This window comes from Leopardus geoffroyi, chromosome A1 (assembly GCF_018350155.1).
Source record: "Leopardus geoffroyi isolate Oge1 chromosome A1, O.geoffroyi_Oge1_pat1.0, whole genome shotgun sequence".
In the NCBI taxonomy this organism is placed as follows: domain Eukaryota; kingdom Metazoa; phylum Chordata; class Mammalia; order Carnivora; family Felidae; genus Leopardus; species Leopardus geoffroyi.
This window is the reverse complement of record NC_059326.1, coordinates 86,262,891-86,279,816: the sequence shown is the minus strand read 5'-3', so window position 1 is coordinate 86,279,816 and position 16,926 is coordinate 86,262,891. Positions and strand designations below refer to the sequence as shown.

The 16,926-nt window shown below is 35.6% G+C and overlaps 1 protein-coding gene across 4 annotated transcripts in view; it reads left to right on the top strand.

Moving 5' to 3' along the window:
- The first annotated feature begins 781 nt into the window (after positions 1-781).
- The window catches only part of LOC123600842 (butyrophilin subfamily 2 member A1-like), a 135,432-nt gene continuing 119,287 nt past the window's right edge, over positions 782-16,926 (top strand). For all 4 annotated transcript variants that reach the window (XM_045483282.1, XM_045483302.1, XM_045483290.1 and 1 more), the window contains exon 1: positions 782-1,040. In XM_045483282.1, coding sequence (XP_045339238.1) covers positions 926-1,040 — 115 coding nt within the window. In that variant the 5' untranslated portion in view covers positions 782-925. The remainder of the gene's footprint in view (positions 1,041-16,926) is intronic.

Here is a 16,926-nt window from a genome sequence, read left to right as displayed (position 1 = left end):
GCATTTGGATATTTATTTTAATAGAAATTACAAAATTATTTTTTTAGAGTTTGTGTACCATTTCACATTCTCATTAGCATTGTACGATTGATCCATTTTATCTGTTATCTTTACAAGTATTGGCATTGTCACTTAAAAAAAACAAAAAAATGTTAATTTGTTAAAATAATTGTGTAGTGATATCTCATCATGTTTTATTTCATATTTTTATGGCTAATGATTTTGTACATGTTTTTATAAAAATATTTATGCACCTATGTATACTCTATGACTAACATAGAGTAACCATACCAGGCCTGTTTATGTTGTTTCACCCAGTTTTGTAACTAGATTATTTTTTTCATTTTTGCTCTTGATTTATGATGTTTGTGTATAAATTATAGCTAAAATATGTAGAACAGGTGCTCCCATGTTTACGCCCAAAAGTAAGATGAAAGAAGGAGAAGAATCCTTCTATAGAAACTCACCCTCTCTCTTGGGATATTGAGATCTAGGCATCTCACAACCTCTGTACCTGTACACAGAACTTCTCACTGCTTTATGTGACACTGTTCATGCTTGCCTTCTGCCAATTAAGACGAGTTGAATGTCACTAATTATGTTTTCCTTGAAAGAGTAAAAAAATGGTTTAAATTCTAATTCAGAAAACCAATCTCCTTACTGAAATGAAGGGTTAAAGTTTTCTTCATTCTGTCAGGTGATTGTTTCATCCTATAATCAATAACCTTGCTTTAACTTTCTTCCTTAATTAGTCCTTTCCTATATAAAAGCAATAGTCAGTTTGTTTAGAGTCCACTTCCTGCTTTCACTGTTCCCTATGTGAGTGGCCTAACAAGTTAGTTTTTTGTGAATCATGTTCACAGTGTTCTAGAAACAGTGTGAATGTAAGTGAGCCGGATCTTAGGACTGTGACCCTTGATAGCTCATGGGAGGACAGAGGTCTGACCTTCTAGCACTGAGACCACCAACTGGGATGCAGCTTTTCTGTGTGAGCATCAAGACCCTTCTTCTCTCAGTTCTGCTTCCCTGGCCAGGTGCAGGTAAGTAGGACAGAGGAACAGATGTGTTTTTCTTTACCTTGGAACTAAGCTTAGAAGTCATTTTTTTTTCCATAGAACACTCTCAGGGCTTCAGCTCTTTTCCCATTATCTGGACCTGAAGACCTGAGAATTGTTCTCATTTCAGTCTCTCTCTTCTCTCTCTCTCTCTCTCTCTCTCTCTCTCTCTCTCTCTCTCTCCCTCTGCCTTACTGTGTACCTTTCCTTTTCTGTACCTTTTGGGATAAAATCATGTGATTTTGTCAAAGCGACTTGTAAACTGTAAATAAGAGGAATATTTCAAAATGCTCTGCTTTTAATGTTCTACCTAGTTTATATGACACATTTTCTAAGCTTAGCCTAAAAGAGAAAAGTCAATTTTCAGCCCTAAGGGATGTTCTCTACCACTGCTGCCAGAACCTAGAGCCAAAAGCTTTGGGATTCCATTGTCATGTTGCACCCTTCTTCTGCATGTCTGTGGCAGGGTTATTAAATACTTTGGCTGTAATAAATCCCCTTATGTTAATGTGAGTGCTCTTGAGCTAAGACTGAATATTATTTCCAATAAGTAAAGTTTATGTTTAAATAAGGTTGTGAGGAAATTGGTCCAATTAAGAAAACATGCAATTGCCAGACAGTAGGTTAATTGAAAGAAGTACACAATATACCATTTCCTAGCAAATGTAAATAGTGAAATATCAACAAATTTTGATAGAGCTAGTTCATATTGATTTTAATGAAAGATTTTGTATTAAACAGTAAGGCAAATACACATACTTTTCAAAGAAATATAAAGGAAAATTTCAAGTTCTAAAATGTATCTGAATCCCCTACCTCAGAAACATAATCTAATAAAAATATAAGAAATCAATTAGTAAAGGGGCACCTGGGTGGCACAGTCTATTAAGTGTCTGCCCCGTGATTTCAGGTCAGGTCTTGATCTCATGGTTATTGAGATTGAGCCTTGTGACAGGCTCTGTACTGACAGCATGGATCCTGCTTGAAATTCTCTTTCTCCCTCTCTCTTCCCCCTCTCATGCTCTCTCTCTCAAAATAAATAAATACACTTCAAAAATAAATCAATGAGTACATTAGAAAATAAATTTGGTAAATAAATACATAAATACATTTGAGATATAACTATAAAATATAACTTATATCTCTGAAGTTTTATTTTTAAATTTAGTTTTATTGAGGTAAAATTTATGTACAAAAATGCACATACTTAATATATACAATTTGTGAATTTGGAGATTTGCTGTTTTGTTTTGTTTCATTAGATGATCAATCAGGTGCAACTGCCAGAGGGAATACAAGAGAGGGTCAGGAAAACACAACTTGTTTCTCTCCAATATCCTAGAGAAACAGTGATATTCCATGAAGGGGGTTACATGGAGAAAGACAAAGGAAGTGCCAGGAGTAGTGGTCAGCTAAGCAGTTTGAGAGTCTAGACAGTGGAAGGCTCATGGGCAAGTATCTTATTGGGGTGAGGTGGGATACATAAATAAAAGGCATAAATAAATTTCTTCATTTGAATGTCAAAAGAACTCATATTCTGTAACTTTTCCAACCTGCAAACTGATGGGGGTTGTATAGATGTCCCTTTATGGACTTCAATTGGTCACTATCTGTCCTATAAGTAACTATTACAGAAGGTCATTGTTGTAGGGTCCTGAGTGGTCATCAGGGTCAATTTGTTTCAAGTAAAAGGACCAGATGTTGACTGGGCAAAGGACACAGGAAATAGTTGCATGTGTCTTAACCAAAGGAAATAAATAATGTGAAAGGGACAATATATCAGGATTATTACTATAATAAAAATAAAAGGTGTGATAAGAATACCTTTTAGCATGGACCATAGTCCACCTCCCAACCATGATCTCAGCCAATCTTTAAGTGACAATGTAGGGTATTTAAGAGCACCAGTTTGGTTATTTGTATCAGTATGTAATCCTGTTATAGTTTTGTTATAGTGTGTATTGTAGATGCAACATTCCACTTTAATAATGGCATAGGTTCCTCTTGTGCTGCTGTTATCTAAGTTATCTAATGCCATTCTGTTGTGTAGAATTTGTTTATTCATGTGAGTTACTTTAGTGTTTAACAATGTAAAGCTGTTTTGTGAGTTAAGGCATTAATTTTGTATTTATCAAGGAGCTCCGTGTGCTACATGACATCTCCTAAACCTGCTGAAATGAGAAAAATACATGTCAGATGGTCATACCAGTGAAACATGGATCTTATGTATAATTGTTTTAGATATGGAAAGTAAGATGGACTTGTGATACACTCAGTGCTACAACCATATATCCAGGCATAACCTATAGTGCATCTTCTAGTTCAGCTGGGTGAAAGTCATGACCATTAATTTGCCCCACATAGCAATTGTATTCCATTAGAAGTTAGCCATATGATGTCTCTGGTCCCCTTGTCCAGAAAGTAGCAAACCAATTGGTTGCCTGTAAAATAATGGTATGGTCACCATGCTTCCTGGGGGGAGACATTTCTTTGGTGAGTACTATAGTGTCATGAATCAAGTGTATGGTTTCTCTGTTCCCAGCATAAAAGACCCTATTGACTTAGTTGTGTTATTGTAGGAGTAAGCCACATATATCCATCCCATATTTGATATAATCCTTCCTGAGTGTATTGATAAGAAGGACTATGTAGATGGGGAAGGTGTGGTAATGAGCCTATCTATTGGTTGGCATATTCAGTTAAAATTTTGATAATTCAAAGGCAAGAGAAAGGCCCCCTATGTCCTGGAGTGTTCGTTTCATGTAATATTTAGCATAGATCAGTAAGAAATATTATATTTAGTGATATAAATATTCCTATGTGTGCTGGTTTTGGGGTGACTTTGTGTTGGGTTTGGTTAAAGGTGGCCACTGTATACGTGGCTAAGCCTTTACTTGCAATTTTACATTAAAAGAGGTGGGTCCTATAATAAATATGACTAAGGGATAAAAGTATTAAGAAGGCTTCTTTGCCTGATGTCTAGCCTTAACCATATCATACTTGCAAGGAATCACTGGTAAGTAGGAGATGAATTGTTCTGGGAGATAAGGGCATCCCCAAGTTCATTCTCCAATCAAATGATAAGGAATGTGGGGCCATCCATTATATTCACAAGTTCAAAACTAAACCCATAGAGTGGGATATGCTCTGACTTTTAAGGAGATATTTTATTATCCAAGTCACATGAATTGATCAAGGTGACAACTGAGTTACACAGTTGTTTTGGGAGTCCAAACCATTGTCCAGATGTTTAAATAAGCATGTGTCCATGGGGCTCCTTTTATTAGCTATAGAGTAATAAGCATGAAGATTGTCTATATGTGGGGTCTTATGACAGTCTCTCTGAAGTTTACTGCAAGTTGTCCATCTTAGGCAAATAACCAATTCTTAAAGACAATTAACCAAAATTAGAATCTAACATCAAAAAAGATATATTATTGAAACATATAATATTTCTCTACATTCACCTTTATTTCCAGAGCTGGTCAAACCAGGACGAATTTGTTTGTAAAATAAGTATAATTTTAACAGAATTGGCATAATTATTTACATAAACTCACCAAGAATAGTGATTGATCTTATGGATCCTTTAAAATCTTCTTGCTGGAACTTCTTATAAAGAATCACTAGATTGAACTTTTATTAGCTTCTTGAGGCCAGAGACAAGCAAATATTTGTCATCAGGCTTGTCTGCAATAGCTGTAGATTTGGGTGTATTCCTCTTCTCAATGTCTCCAATATATCTGGGAAATATATTTCCTCCAACATCTGCAGAAATCCTACACCCGCCAGTAAGATACATTGTCAGCTGGTAAGGCTGCTGGGAACTCTGTAAGCAAGGTATCAGGCCAACATTCTCAAGGGGTTTATTGTTTTCCAAAACTCAACCTTAATTCCTTAAAGCTATCTGGTCATGTCTGAGTCTATGCATGTTTCTTTCAAATATGACATTCCATTCAAAGCCTTGGTAATGTAACCAATGTTTCCAATGGTGCCCTGTTACAAGGAGAACAGGTTCTCATGGAACTTATGCAAATAATTATAAATACCATGGAAGAAAGAACACTTACTGAGAGTTTCTGAATTCTGGAGATTTCAGGTAGGGAGAAATTTTAAATGCTTCCATTGGTTCACAAAGTAATATTCTATCATCGTCCTCAATACATTTAGTTCTATGTATTTAATTTTGTTCATCTTAAGTGCAACTTTCCCATTAGTTAAATTCTTACCCAGGTTGATTTTATGTTTTTAAAGATACAAAAAAACTATTTTCCCAAAAATCCTTTTTATGAATCTCCTTGAAGATGAAATACATTTTGCAAGAGCATTAGAATAGTAAGTATAAATGACAATAATAATAATAATAAGTAAAAAAATAAAATTAAAAAAATCCTCAGAAATGGTTAAAGATCTGATATGAGAGTTTATTATAATGCAATTGATAAGGAATTCTGATTATTTCTGTGACATACAACATTTCAATAATTCAAGTAATGACTCTCTATGAGGACATATTATAAATTTTGTTAATTTCATATATTTTCTAGATACTTATAGATATACCTGTAAAATACAACCTAAACATTTCATTCTTGGTTTGACATTGTTGTCCAGGTAACTTCACATACCAAATAAGGAACATAATTATTAAAAATAATATTTCATTTATGATTTAAAACTTGTAAATCTTGTTAAAACACTCAGAAAGCTTGAAAACACATGCCTAAAAAGTATTATAGGTTATTATAAGTGTAATATTTATATTTAACCAAGATGACAATAAGGGATTCCACAGGAAATTACATATTGTTTAGCAATACTTAGCTCCTTCAACATTGAGAAGTTTTAAGTTTCACTCTTTTTCATTTTTTCTTTTTTTTTTTTTTTTTCATTTTAATAGGCTCCACACCAAATGTGGCTTCTGAACTCACAACCTTGAGTTAAGAGTCCCATGTCCTATCTCCTGACCCAACCAGGCACTTTCTTAAGTAATCAAAGTCCTGATAAAGACAAAACATACAAGCTATGGTTTTCTGGGAAGATAAAGTAAAACACTGGTTTTCTGGTTGGTAAAAAGAGAAAAAAAAAAAACAACTTTGATTACATTTTCTTATAAAGAGCAAACAAAAAAAAAACTTTGTCTTTTTAACAAAGATGAAAATAGTTTCAAACTTAATGCCGTGTACTTTCAAATCCCATTCATTTCAAACTTACTACTAACCACATATAATATTATTTTCCAAGGATTCCCCTTCACAAACCTTCCACAGCTTTCTTTTCATTCAGATTTTGTCCTAAGCCTATTCTCTTCAAACAATATGTCTCATTTTAGGACAAAATTACTTCGTTTTTCCTTCAACAATATCCATTCACATTCCTTATACCTTTTGTATTAAAAACAAATATTTTCTTGTATACAGAGTTGCTTCCCTTATTTCCATCAGTTTTAATTATATTTAGCATAATTTTAACTCTTAGAAACTTTATTCTCCAGTGAAAATTAAGTAGTGAAAAAATGTGAACTGCTTCCTACACCAGAATTCTTGAGATATGAATACAGTGTATATGAATGCATTGCATAATTCTAAAACCATGTTTTTCTGCCGTACAGTCTTTCAATAAAGCATAACACATGTTTACCAACAGACCCAAGTATCTTCAGCTTCTCTTCAATAAGAAACCAAAGGCATGAAACTATGTTCAGCCATCAATGCTTCACTACTTTACTGTTTTGACAAAACTTAGATATCCAATGTATCCATTCCATTTTTGTCATTTACCTTAGCAAGACTTCCAAGTTTGAGGTGACCAAAGATTTTGAAACCTATGAAAACATTTATATATAAACCTCTTAATTTATTTAGCCTACTTGTTTTTTCTATTTTTTATTTTTATTTTCTACTTTTTTAATATGAAATTTATTGTCAAATTGGTTTCCATACAACACCCAGTGCTCCTCCCAAAATGTGCACTCCTCAATACCCATCACCCACTTGTTTTTTTAAAACTACCCATGAAAAGTTTGAAGGAAATGAAAGTGGTATCATTTTAGGTCATCTTTTTGCTGACAAATGACAACAGAGATAGCATGGGCTTATTTCACCTTTAGTAAACCTTGGTAGAAGAAACGTTTTATATTTAATGCTGATAACTCTAAAGACAAGTCTTCCTTAATTAAACTAACAAACTTAAATTAGCTTAAATACTGAATGTGTTGCACTTTGGTTGACTTAAGAGACAATCCACTTATTCCCACTGTCCATGTTGACCTGGGGCACTTGTAGGGAAAGAAATTGGGCAGTTTAAGTCCAAGAGAACCCTTGGGCCCTTTTGTATTGATTAGGGAAGGGTCCAGTTTGAACCTCATAAGAAGGTGTTACAACAGCTGGAGGTGCCCTTTGCTCCTAGATACCAAGAATAGAAGGAGCAGGAGCCACTGGCACTGGAGGCATGAAGACTGGTGCAGGAGCCAGTTATGCTTGCTGCACCCATGGTGGTGCAGAAACAGGAGGAGGGGTAGGTAGAGGCAGAAGAGGTGAGGTACTGCCAGGAAGTCTGGATGGAGAAAAAAAGCCCAGAATGAAGACAAACAAGACTCCCAGTTCTAAAGCTCATCAGTTTGGACAGAGGAACAGACGCACATTTCTTTCCTCCAACAAAAAGCAAAAATAGGCAGTCCATGTGGAGCAGGGAACTGTCTGAAACAAAAGAAGCTTTGGCCATTGCTTGGGAATATTTCTTACAGTCCCTGTGCAGAGGTAGCTGAACCAGATAATAGGCTCCAATTAGGATATCCATTAACCTTGTTAATATATGAGGGAGAAAATTCACATAGAACAATACTCAGGCAATATTCCTCCAGGACTCTCAAAATCTATACCAGAACCAACACGCAAAGAAGAAACAAGGGGCGCCTGTGTGGCTCAGTTGGTTAAGTGTCCAACTTGGGCTTAGGTCATTATCTCAGGGTTTGTGGGTTCGAGCCCCACGTCAGGCTATGTGCTGACAGCTCTGAGCCTGGAGCCTGCTTCGATTTCTATATCTCCCTCTCTCTGCCCCTCCATTGTGCGCTCTCTCTCTCTCTCAAAAATAAATAAGCATTAAAAAAAAAAAAAAAGAAAAAGAGGAAACAAACAAACAGGGGACCAGTGACTCAGAAAAGATACAGGAGGCATGCATATTATCTTGGCAGTCAAGTGTTTATAACAGAGATAAGGGGAGCTCATAAGCTTAAAACTACACTAAAATTGTTGTGGGCCTCTGCATTAATCTACTCTCTCACCATCAGTGCAGAAATATGCCAGTTGCTTCTCAACCTCCCAATTTTATGTTTGTGGGTTTTGTTTTTAGTTTTGGGGGGATAGAAACAAACTTGTGCATGCAAAGTTATATCACATTTCCCTAATTACCAGTGTGATCGTCCTCTTTTATGTTGGGATGTCCTTTTCTATGTTGTGTCTCTATGCCTTCTGATAGTTTGTCTATTAGCCTGCTTGCATTTTTCTTTGTTTATAGACATTTTAAAACCTGAATACTTGAATAATACCCCTATGCTAGTTACATGTGCTGTAAGTCTCATCAACCAAATGAGTTCTTGACTCTTCCTTTACTTATTTTGAGAAAGAGATGGATTGAGAGGCCAAGAGAGCAGGAGAAAGAGAATCAGTGTTGACAGCATGGATCCTGACACAGGGTTGTATCTCATGAACCTTGAACACACCAAAATTTCATAGCAAGCTAATCATTGCCCCTAAACTGAAAACTTTCATCATCCATTTTAGAAAAGTTTCTTCAAGATGAGACTCATCCACAAATGAGAAAATTCCACATAACTACTGTTTTTGATAACTTCTATTTTTGCCTTCCTTTCCCATATGGATTGTCTGCGGCATTCCTCTTGTCCCAGAGTATTTGGAGTAGGGTTTGGGGCTAATAAAAAATGTCAGACTAAATTCTGAGTTTATTCCAGCATCAAGTTCTGACCTACCATTATTTTTTATTTCAGAAGCTATTGCAAAAACAAATTGATTACATATTTTGCTTTTTTCTTAATTGATTTCCACATCTTTGAGTGCCCAGTGAACCAATTCCCAGAAGTAGGATCCATCATTTCTTAATTCCTTTTATGCCTTTTATCCTTTATATTTTCAAACCACATGTTTCTAATCAATTTTCCAATGCCAGTGGGTTGTCTAATAATTTAATAAAATTCTGACACTATTTACTCCAAACTATGTTGATCCCTGAAGTTAAGACTTAGTCCCACAAGACTATCCCCACTTCAGACACCAGCCACCAATGAGACCTTGAGGCTACTCACATTCTGCGAGGAAGACTAAAAATTCAGGGATTCCCCAAACTCCCCTCATTTGTGGTAATTGTTGAGAATGACTCAAAAAACTCAGGAAGGGAATATATGTACGCTCACAGTTTTATTACAAAGGTTACAACTCAGGAATACTTAAATGGAAAAGATAAGTGGAGCATAGAGTAGAGTAGGGATATAGAGCTTTCATGTCTCTCTAAGCAGGTCATTTTCCTATCACTTCAGTATGTGCACTGACATGAGGTTCTCTTAGCTTCATTGTTTTATAATGTTTGTGGAAGTTTCAAAATATAGGCATGATGAGTGATTATATCATTGGCAACTGATAATTGGACAACTCTATCCCACTCATCTCCATGGGGTAATGTACAAAGTTTTAATCCTCCAATAACATTTTTTGTTCTTTTAGGGACAAATCCCTACCCTGTAGCTATCTAGGGGCCCCACCTTGAGTGACCTCAATAGCAAAAACTCAGGTATAGTAAAAAGGGCTTGTATAAACATCAAGATATTTGTATTACTCAGAAAATCCTAAAGTTTTAGGAGTCTGTTGTATTTCTATACTCAAATAATAAAGCAGAAGAAAGAGAAATTAAGAAATCAATCCCACTTACAATTGCATCAAAACCCATAGGATACTGAAGGATAAACCTAACTAAAGATGTAAAACAAACAAACAAAAACCTTTATTCTGAAAACTATATTTCAGTGATGCAAGTAATTGAAGAAGACACAAAAATAGAACAACAGTCCATGTTTACAGATTGGAAGAACAAATATTGTTATTTAATCTTTGCCAGGTATATTTCCAAGCAGATTTCATTAAACCATCTCCTGAATTGTTAGGAAGGTAGGAAGATTAGGTCCTCTCAATAGATGCAGAGAAAGCATTTGACAAAATACAGCATCCTTTCTTGATAAAAACCCTCAAGAAAGTAGGGATAGAAGGAGCAAACCTCGAGATCATAAAAGCCATCTATGAATGACCCAATGTTAATATCACTTTCAGTGGGGAAACACTGAGAGCTTTCCCCCTAAGGTCAGGAACAAGACAGGGATGTCCACTCTTTCCACTGTTATTCAACATACTATTGGAAAGCTTAGCCTCTACAATCAGACAACACAAAGAAATAAAAGGCATGAAAATCTGCCAGGAGGAGATCAAACTTTCACTCTTCACAGATGACATGATAGTCTATATGGTACACCCAAAAGAGTCTACTAAAAAATTGCTAGAACTGATTCATGAATTCAGCAAAGGTGCAGGATATAAAATCAATGCACAGAAATCAATTGCATTCCTATACACCAACAATGAAACAAGAGAAAGAGAAAGCAAGGAATTGATCCCATTTGCAATTACATACACACACACACAAACCCATAAAATACCTAGGAATAAATCTAACAAAGGGGTGAAAAATCTATGTACTGAAAACTATACAAACCTTATGAAAGAAATTGAAGAAGACACAACAAATGGAAAAAGATTCCATGCTCCTGGATAGGAAGAACAAATATTGTTAAAATGTTAACAGCACCAAAAGGAATCTACATATTCAATACAATACCTATCAACATAACAACAGTATTCTTCACAGAGCTAGAACAAACAATCCTCAAATTTGTATGGAACCACAAAAGACCCCATATAGCCAAAGAAATCTTGAAAAAGAAAACCAAAGCTGGAGGCATCACAATCTCAGACTGCAAGCTATACTACAAAGCTGTAATCATCAAGACAGTATGGTACTGGCACAAGAACAGACACTCAGATCAATGGAACAGAATAGAGAACCCCCAAATGGACCCACAAATGTACGGCCAACAAATCTTTGACAAAGCAGGCAAGACTATCCAATGGAATAAAGACAGTCTTTTCAGCAGGTGGTCCTGGGAAAACTGGACAGCAACATGCAGAACAATGAACCTGGATCACTTTCTCAAACCATACACTAAAAGAAACTCAAAATGGATGAAAGACCTAAATATAAGACAGGAAGCCATCAAAATCCTCGAGGAGAAAGCAGGCAAAAACTTCTTTGATCTTGGCCACAGCAACCTCTTACTCAACACGTCTCTGGAGACAAGGGAAACCAAAAGAAAAATGAACTATTGGAACATCATCAAAGTAAAAAGCTTCTGCAGAGCAAAGAAAACAATCAGTAAAACTAAAAGGCAGCTGATGGAATGGGAGAAGATATTTGCACACGACATATCAGATAGAGTTAGTATCCAAAATTTATAAAGAACTTATCAAACTCAACACCCAAAAAACAAATAACCCTATGAAAAAGTGGGCAAAAGACATGAAGAGACACTTCTCCAAAGAAGACATCCAGATGGCCAACTGATGCATGAAAAAATGCTCCACATCACTCAACATCAGGGAAATACAAATCAAAACCACAGGGAGATACCATCTCACACCTGTCAGAATGGCTAATATTAACAACTCAGGCAACAACAGATGTTGGTAAGGATGCGGAGAAAGAGGATCTCTTTTGCACTTTTGGTGGAAATGCAAGCTGGTGCAGCCTCTCAGGAAAACAATATGTAGGCTCCTCAAAAAAATTAAATATAGACTACGTTACAACCCAGCGATTTCACTACTAGGTATTTATCCAAGGGATACAGATATGCTGCTTCAAAAGGTCACATGCACCCCAATATTTATAGCAGCACTATCAACAATAGCCAAAGTATGGAAAGAGCCCAAATGTCCATCAATGGATGAATGGATAAAGAAGATATGGTGTGTGTGTGTGTGTGTGTGTGTGTGTGTGTATACACATAATATGATATATGTATACACACACACACAATGGAGTATTACTCAGACATCAAAAAGAATGAAATCTTGCCATTTGCAATTACGTGGATGGAACTAGAGAGTATTATGCTAAGTGAAATTAGTCAGAGAATGATAAATTTCATATGACTTCACTCATATGAGGGCTTTAAGATACAAAACAGAAGAACATAAAGGGAGGGAAGCATAAATAGCAAATAGCATAAAAACAGGGAGGGGTACAAAACATAGGAGACTCTTAATTATAGAGAACAGAGGATTGCTGAAGGGGTTGTGGGAAGAATATAGGCTAAATTGGTCACGGCATTAAGGAATCTACTCCTGAAATCTCTGTTGCACTCTATGTTAACTAACTTGGATGTAAATTAAAAATAAAAAGTAGAATAAAATAAAATAAAATAAAATAAAACAAAACAAAACAAGAAAAAAATATGGTAGAGGACTAACTGTTGGAACTCTAACATCTAGTGATGGGACAGTATGGTTGGTTGAAGAAAATTTCCATATTGTGGTTTTTTAAATTCTTAGTTTAGCAACCAATTACCTTATTGGTCTTAATAAGTGGTTTTGCAAAGTTCTTTGAGCATATAGGCTTATTTTTACATTGTTAGGTGCTCTATGGATTTGGAAAATAATGAATAATACATCCGCTGAAGGCTTTGTAGAACAAAAAACATATTTTAGAAAATGTTTACTTATTTATTTTGAGAGAGAGGGAGAGACAGTGTGAGAGGGGCAGGGGCAAAAGAGTGAGGCACAGAATCCCAAGCAGGCTCCATACTGTCAATACAGAGCCTGACATGACTTGTGCTAAAACGAAGAGTTGGATGCTTGACCAACTGAGCCAACTAGGCACCCTGAGAACACAAAGCTTTTGATTAAAGAGGTGGTCATACAGGATAATATGCTTGTAGCTACCTGTATTATCACAGGATATTATATCTTCTAGTTCTTTTTCTGAAGTAATCACACTGAATAATCACATTGAGTCCAATTGAATATTTCTTCTTTTGATAATTATTAACTATTTTAGTCTATTTTTATTTATGCAAACATTTTTAATTTTTTTAATGTTTTTATTTATTTTTTTAGATAGAGAGCGAGAGAGCCAGAGCATGAGCAGGGGAGTGGCAGAGAGGGAGACACAGAAGCCGAAGTAGGCTCTAGACTCTGAGCTGTCAGCACAGAGATGATGCAGGACTCAAACCCACAGACTGAGAGATAATGACCTGAGCAGAAGTTGAATGCTTAACTGACTGAGCCACCAAGTTGCCCCATATGCAAACATTTTTAAATTAACTTATGGTTTAAAGTCTTAAGCTTCCTCAAGTAATTTCCTTAGCCCCATTATCATTAAATGACACAAATTTTTACACTGACTGAATGACAGTTCATCCATTTGTGTGTGTCACAGTGGTTAATTAGGAAATAGCAGCTGGATAAATCGATATATGTATGTTACCACCTCATCTTTGACATGGAAGATTACCAGATAGTTCCATCCCCTCAGCAGAAATTCATTTGCTTATAACTGTGAAGAGATTATAAGCAAGAAGTGCAGAATGTCAGAGTACAGTTAGTTGTCTTTACTGCCATATTATCACACGATAGCTGCTGAATCCTCCACCAACAGTGAAAGAAAGACAACTCACTCAGCACATGGGACAGTGCATTGAAAGTGTACCATTCTTGACCTCCCTTTCTTAAAGATTCTGCTGAGATGGTGCTTGCCCTTATTATTATGTAATAAACTCAGCTTTTCTCCATCAATCAATTATTTCAGGGATCCTTCTGAGGACTTACAGATTGTCACCTGACTAAAATCACATGCAATTTCATAATATCTGAGTCAGAAATTCCAGCTCCAAATGGTACATGTGCCAAGTGCCCAAGTCTATGTGGATAGTCTAACAATCTCTTGTCATTTCCGATATAAATTGGTAAAAACATGTACCACTGAACTCTGAGCCTTCTGTACCATTTAATTAGTAGTCTCCTGACTATCTGAAGTGCTACAATGCCCATGATTTACGTTATGTTTCATGCAGATTTACATGCTAATTATATACAAAAAAATGTGTCCATAGTTTGTTTGACAACTTGTGCTCCATACCTACCCTACTTAGTTCTTCTCAGATTTACCTTGCCTAGTCAGTTTTCACTTCCTGTTCTTGCTTTCAACTATCAAGCTGCCCAGTCATCCATTGTTTATGCAGCACTAACAGTATGGGTTGACTATGTGGAGAAACTCATATAGGAAGCTGAGTAAGGCTTAGACAAAAATGAGAATAACTTATTAACAGATTTATAGTTAATAGAGTCTTGGCTATGGAAATATGAAAGTGTACTTAAGGAAATACAAAGAAATATTTCCTGACTCTGGAGTGATCAGGTGCCCACCAAACCAAAGATGTGACTATTCCTGGGTTCAGCTCCCATGACAATTTCTGACATACACAGCTCATGCTGTTCTTTCTGGTGCATCTCATCCTTTGCAAGAAGACTTTCCCCTTTGATCTATCAGATCCCTCTGTTAGCTTTCCCAATGTGTGGCATCAGAATCTTTTCTGATGTAATACATACAGCCATAAAAGGAATATGCTGTAGAGTTCTGAAAAGAGACAAGGGAACTTGACTGCTAGTTTCTTACCATTTATCAGCTTTTTTCATAGTCTTGATTATAATGTGACACACTAAATACATAACAATTAAGTTGGAATGGATGAATGTTGAAAGAGAAGACATTCTTTTGTTATATACTTGATGCCCAATTTGTTTTCTGATGAATCATATGAATTACTACATAGTGTCTGTAAAGAAAGAGACTGCATTAGAATTAATTATTCATTGAGCAAAAAAATGCAAGTCCTGCAAAAATGGAATTAAATTTTTCTTTTACTTTGATCATATAAATGTTTTTGTTACTATCTTTGTATTTCTGACTGTACAAAAATAGATACATTATTTCTATAAATAAGATCTTGAACTACAAATAAGAAGTAAAAAAAAAAATTCAATTAGTCCAAATGGGAATAATGTATGATCAATAATAATCTTAATTCTCTTGATGAATTTGAGACATTTTATGTATATATTTTACTTGCATTCAAAAATAGTCGAGGAAAGTTTGATTACTCTTGGAAGAATAATTAAAAAAATAAATTTGCCTGCCAACACAGAACATTTTATCCACAAACATAGAAAAGAACTAAAAAGAAAGTAATTCAGTGGCAAAGGATGATCTTGAACTCACTTCCTCCTATAGATACAACACATCTACAACTACATATGGAATAACTCCTTCTAAAGGAGACCTAGAAACTGGTTGACAAAGCCTTCACATGGGATACCACTGAGCTAAGTAGAAGAAGGAAAGATACAGTCTTGAAAAAAGAGAGAGACTGAGAGAGAGAGAGACAGAGACAGAGACATAGACAGAGAAAAGGAAAAGTAAAACACCCCAGGCATGACATTCCATAGTCAGGACGTATCTCAAATGTAAGAAACTTCCAAGAGAAGCAAGAATTTTGAGCTCCACATTAGGCATCCTAACCCTTAAATTCTGCACAGGACAGGTAAGCCCCCCAAGCCCCTTTACTTGAAAACCAATAGGGACTACATCCAGGAAAATGATAAAACTATAGGGAAAGGAAAACCTTCTTTTAAAGGGTTTTCACATAGGCTTATCTGACATGGAAACCAGAACAAAAATTCCATATCAGAAAGTGTATAGACCATATATGTGGAGAGCCAGTTTCTCATCTTGTAGTGCCTACCAAAAAGGCAGAAGACTGTCATTAGGGACTCAGACATTGGAAGCAGCCATTTTTGCTTTCTCCTCCAGGCCTAGTGCTCCCAGGCCTGCCAGGCGACATTTGGGAATTCTCTCTCCAGTCTGCTAATGCCAGAGGGCACACCCTGCCAAGAGCTGTGACAAGTAATCTAACTGAAAAGAGTTCAAAATAAAGGTTGTAAAGGTGCTTAACAAACTCAGGAGATGAAGGGATGGATACAGTAAGAACTTTAACAAATATATAGAAAATATAAGAAAACACTAATCAGAACCAAATAATAAAATAGCAAAAATGAAAAAAAAAGAAATACACAAGAGTTTATAAACAGCAGATTACATGGTATAGAAGAATGCTTCAGCATTCTGGAGGACAGGGGAGTGGAATTCACCAAAACTGAGAAATAAAAAGAAATAAACAATAAAGATAGCTTAAGAGACCTCAGGGATGACATCAAACATGCTAATAATCACATTCTATATGTTCCAAAAGGAGACAAAAGAAAGAAAAAGGGGCAGAAAAGTTACTGGAAGAAATAATAGCTGAAAACTTCTATAACCTGGGGAAAGAAAAAAGGACATTGAGGCCCAGGTTACACACAAAATTCCATAAATGATAAAGAGGCAAAGAGATATGCATCAAAACACATTATAATTAAAATGTCAAAAATGAAACATAAAGACAGAATACTAAAAGCAGTAAGAGAATAGTGATTAGTTACATGTAAAGGAATCACTATAACACTATCAGCTACCTTTTTAGTAGACTTTGTAGACCAGAAAAGAGTGTCATGATATATGAAAATGCTAAAAGGAAAAAAGAAAAATAATACAACCAAGTATACTCTATCTAGCAAAATTATCGTTAAGAATTTGAGAGATAGTATTCCAGATAAAAGAGCTTCATAAGAATTATTCAAAAGAAATCTTTAAACAAATAAAT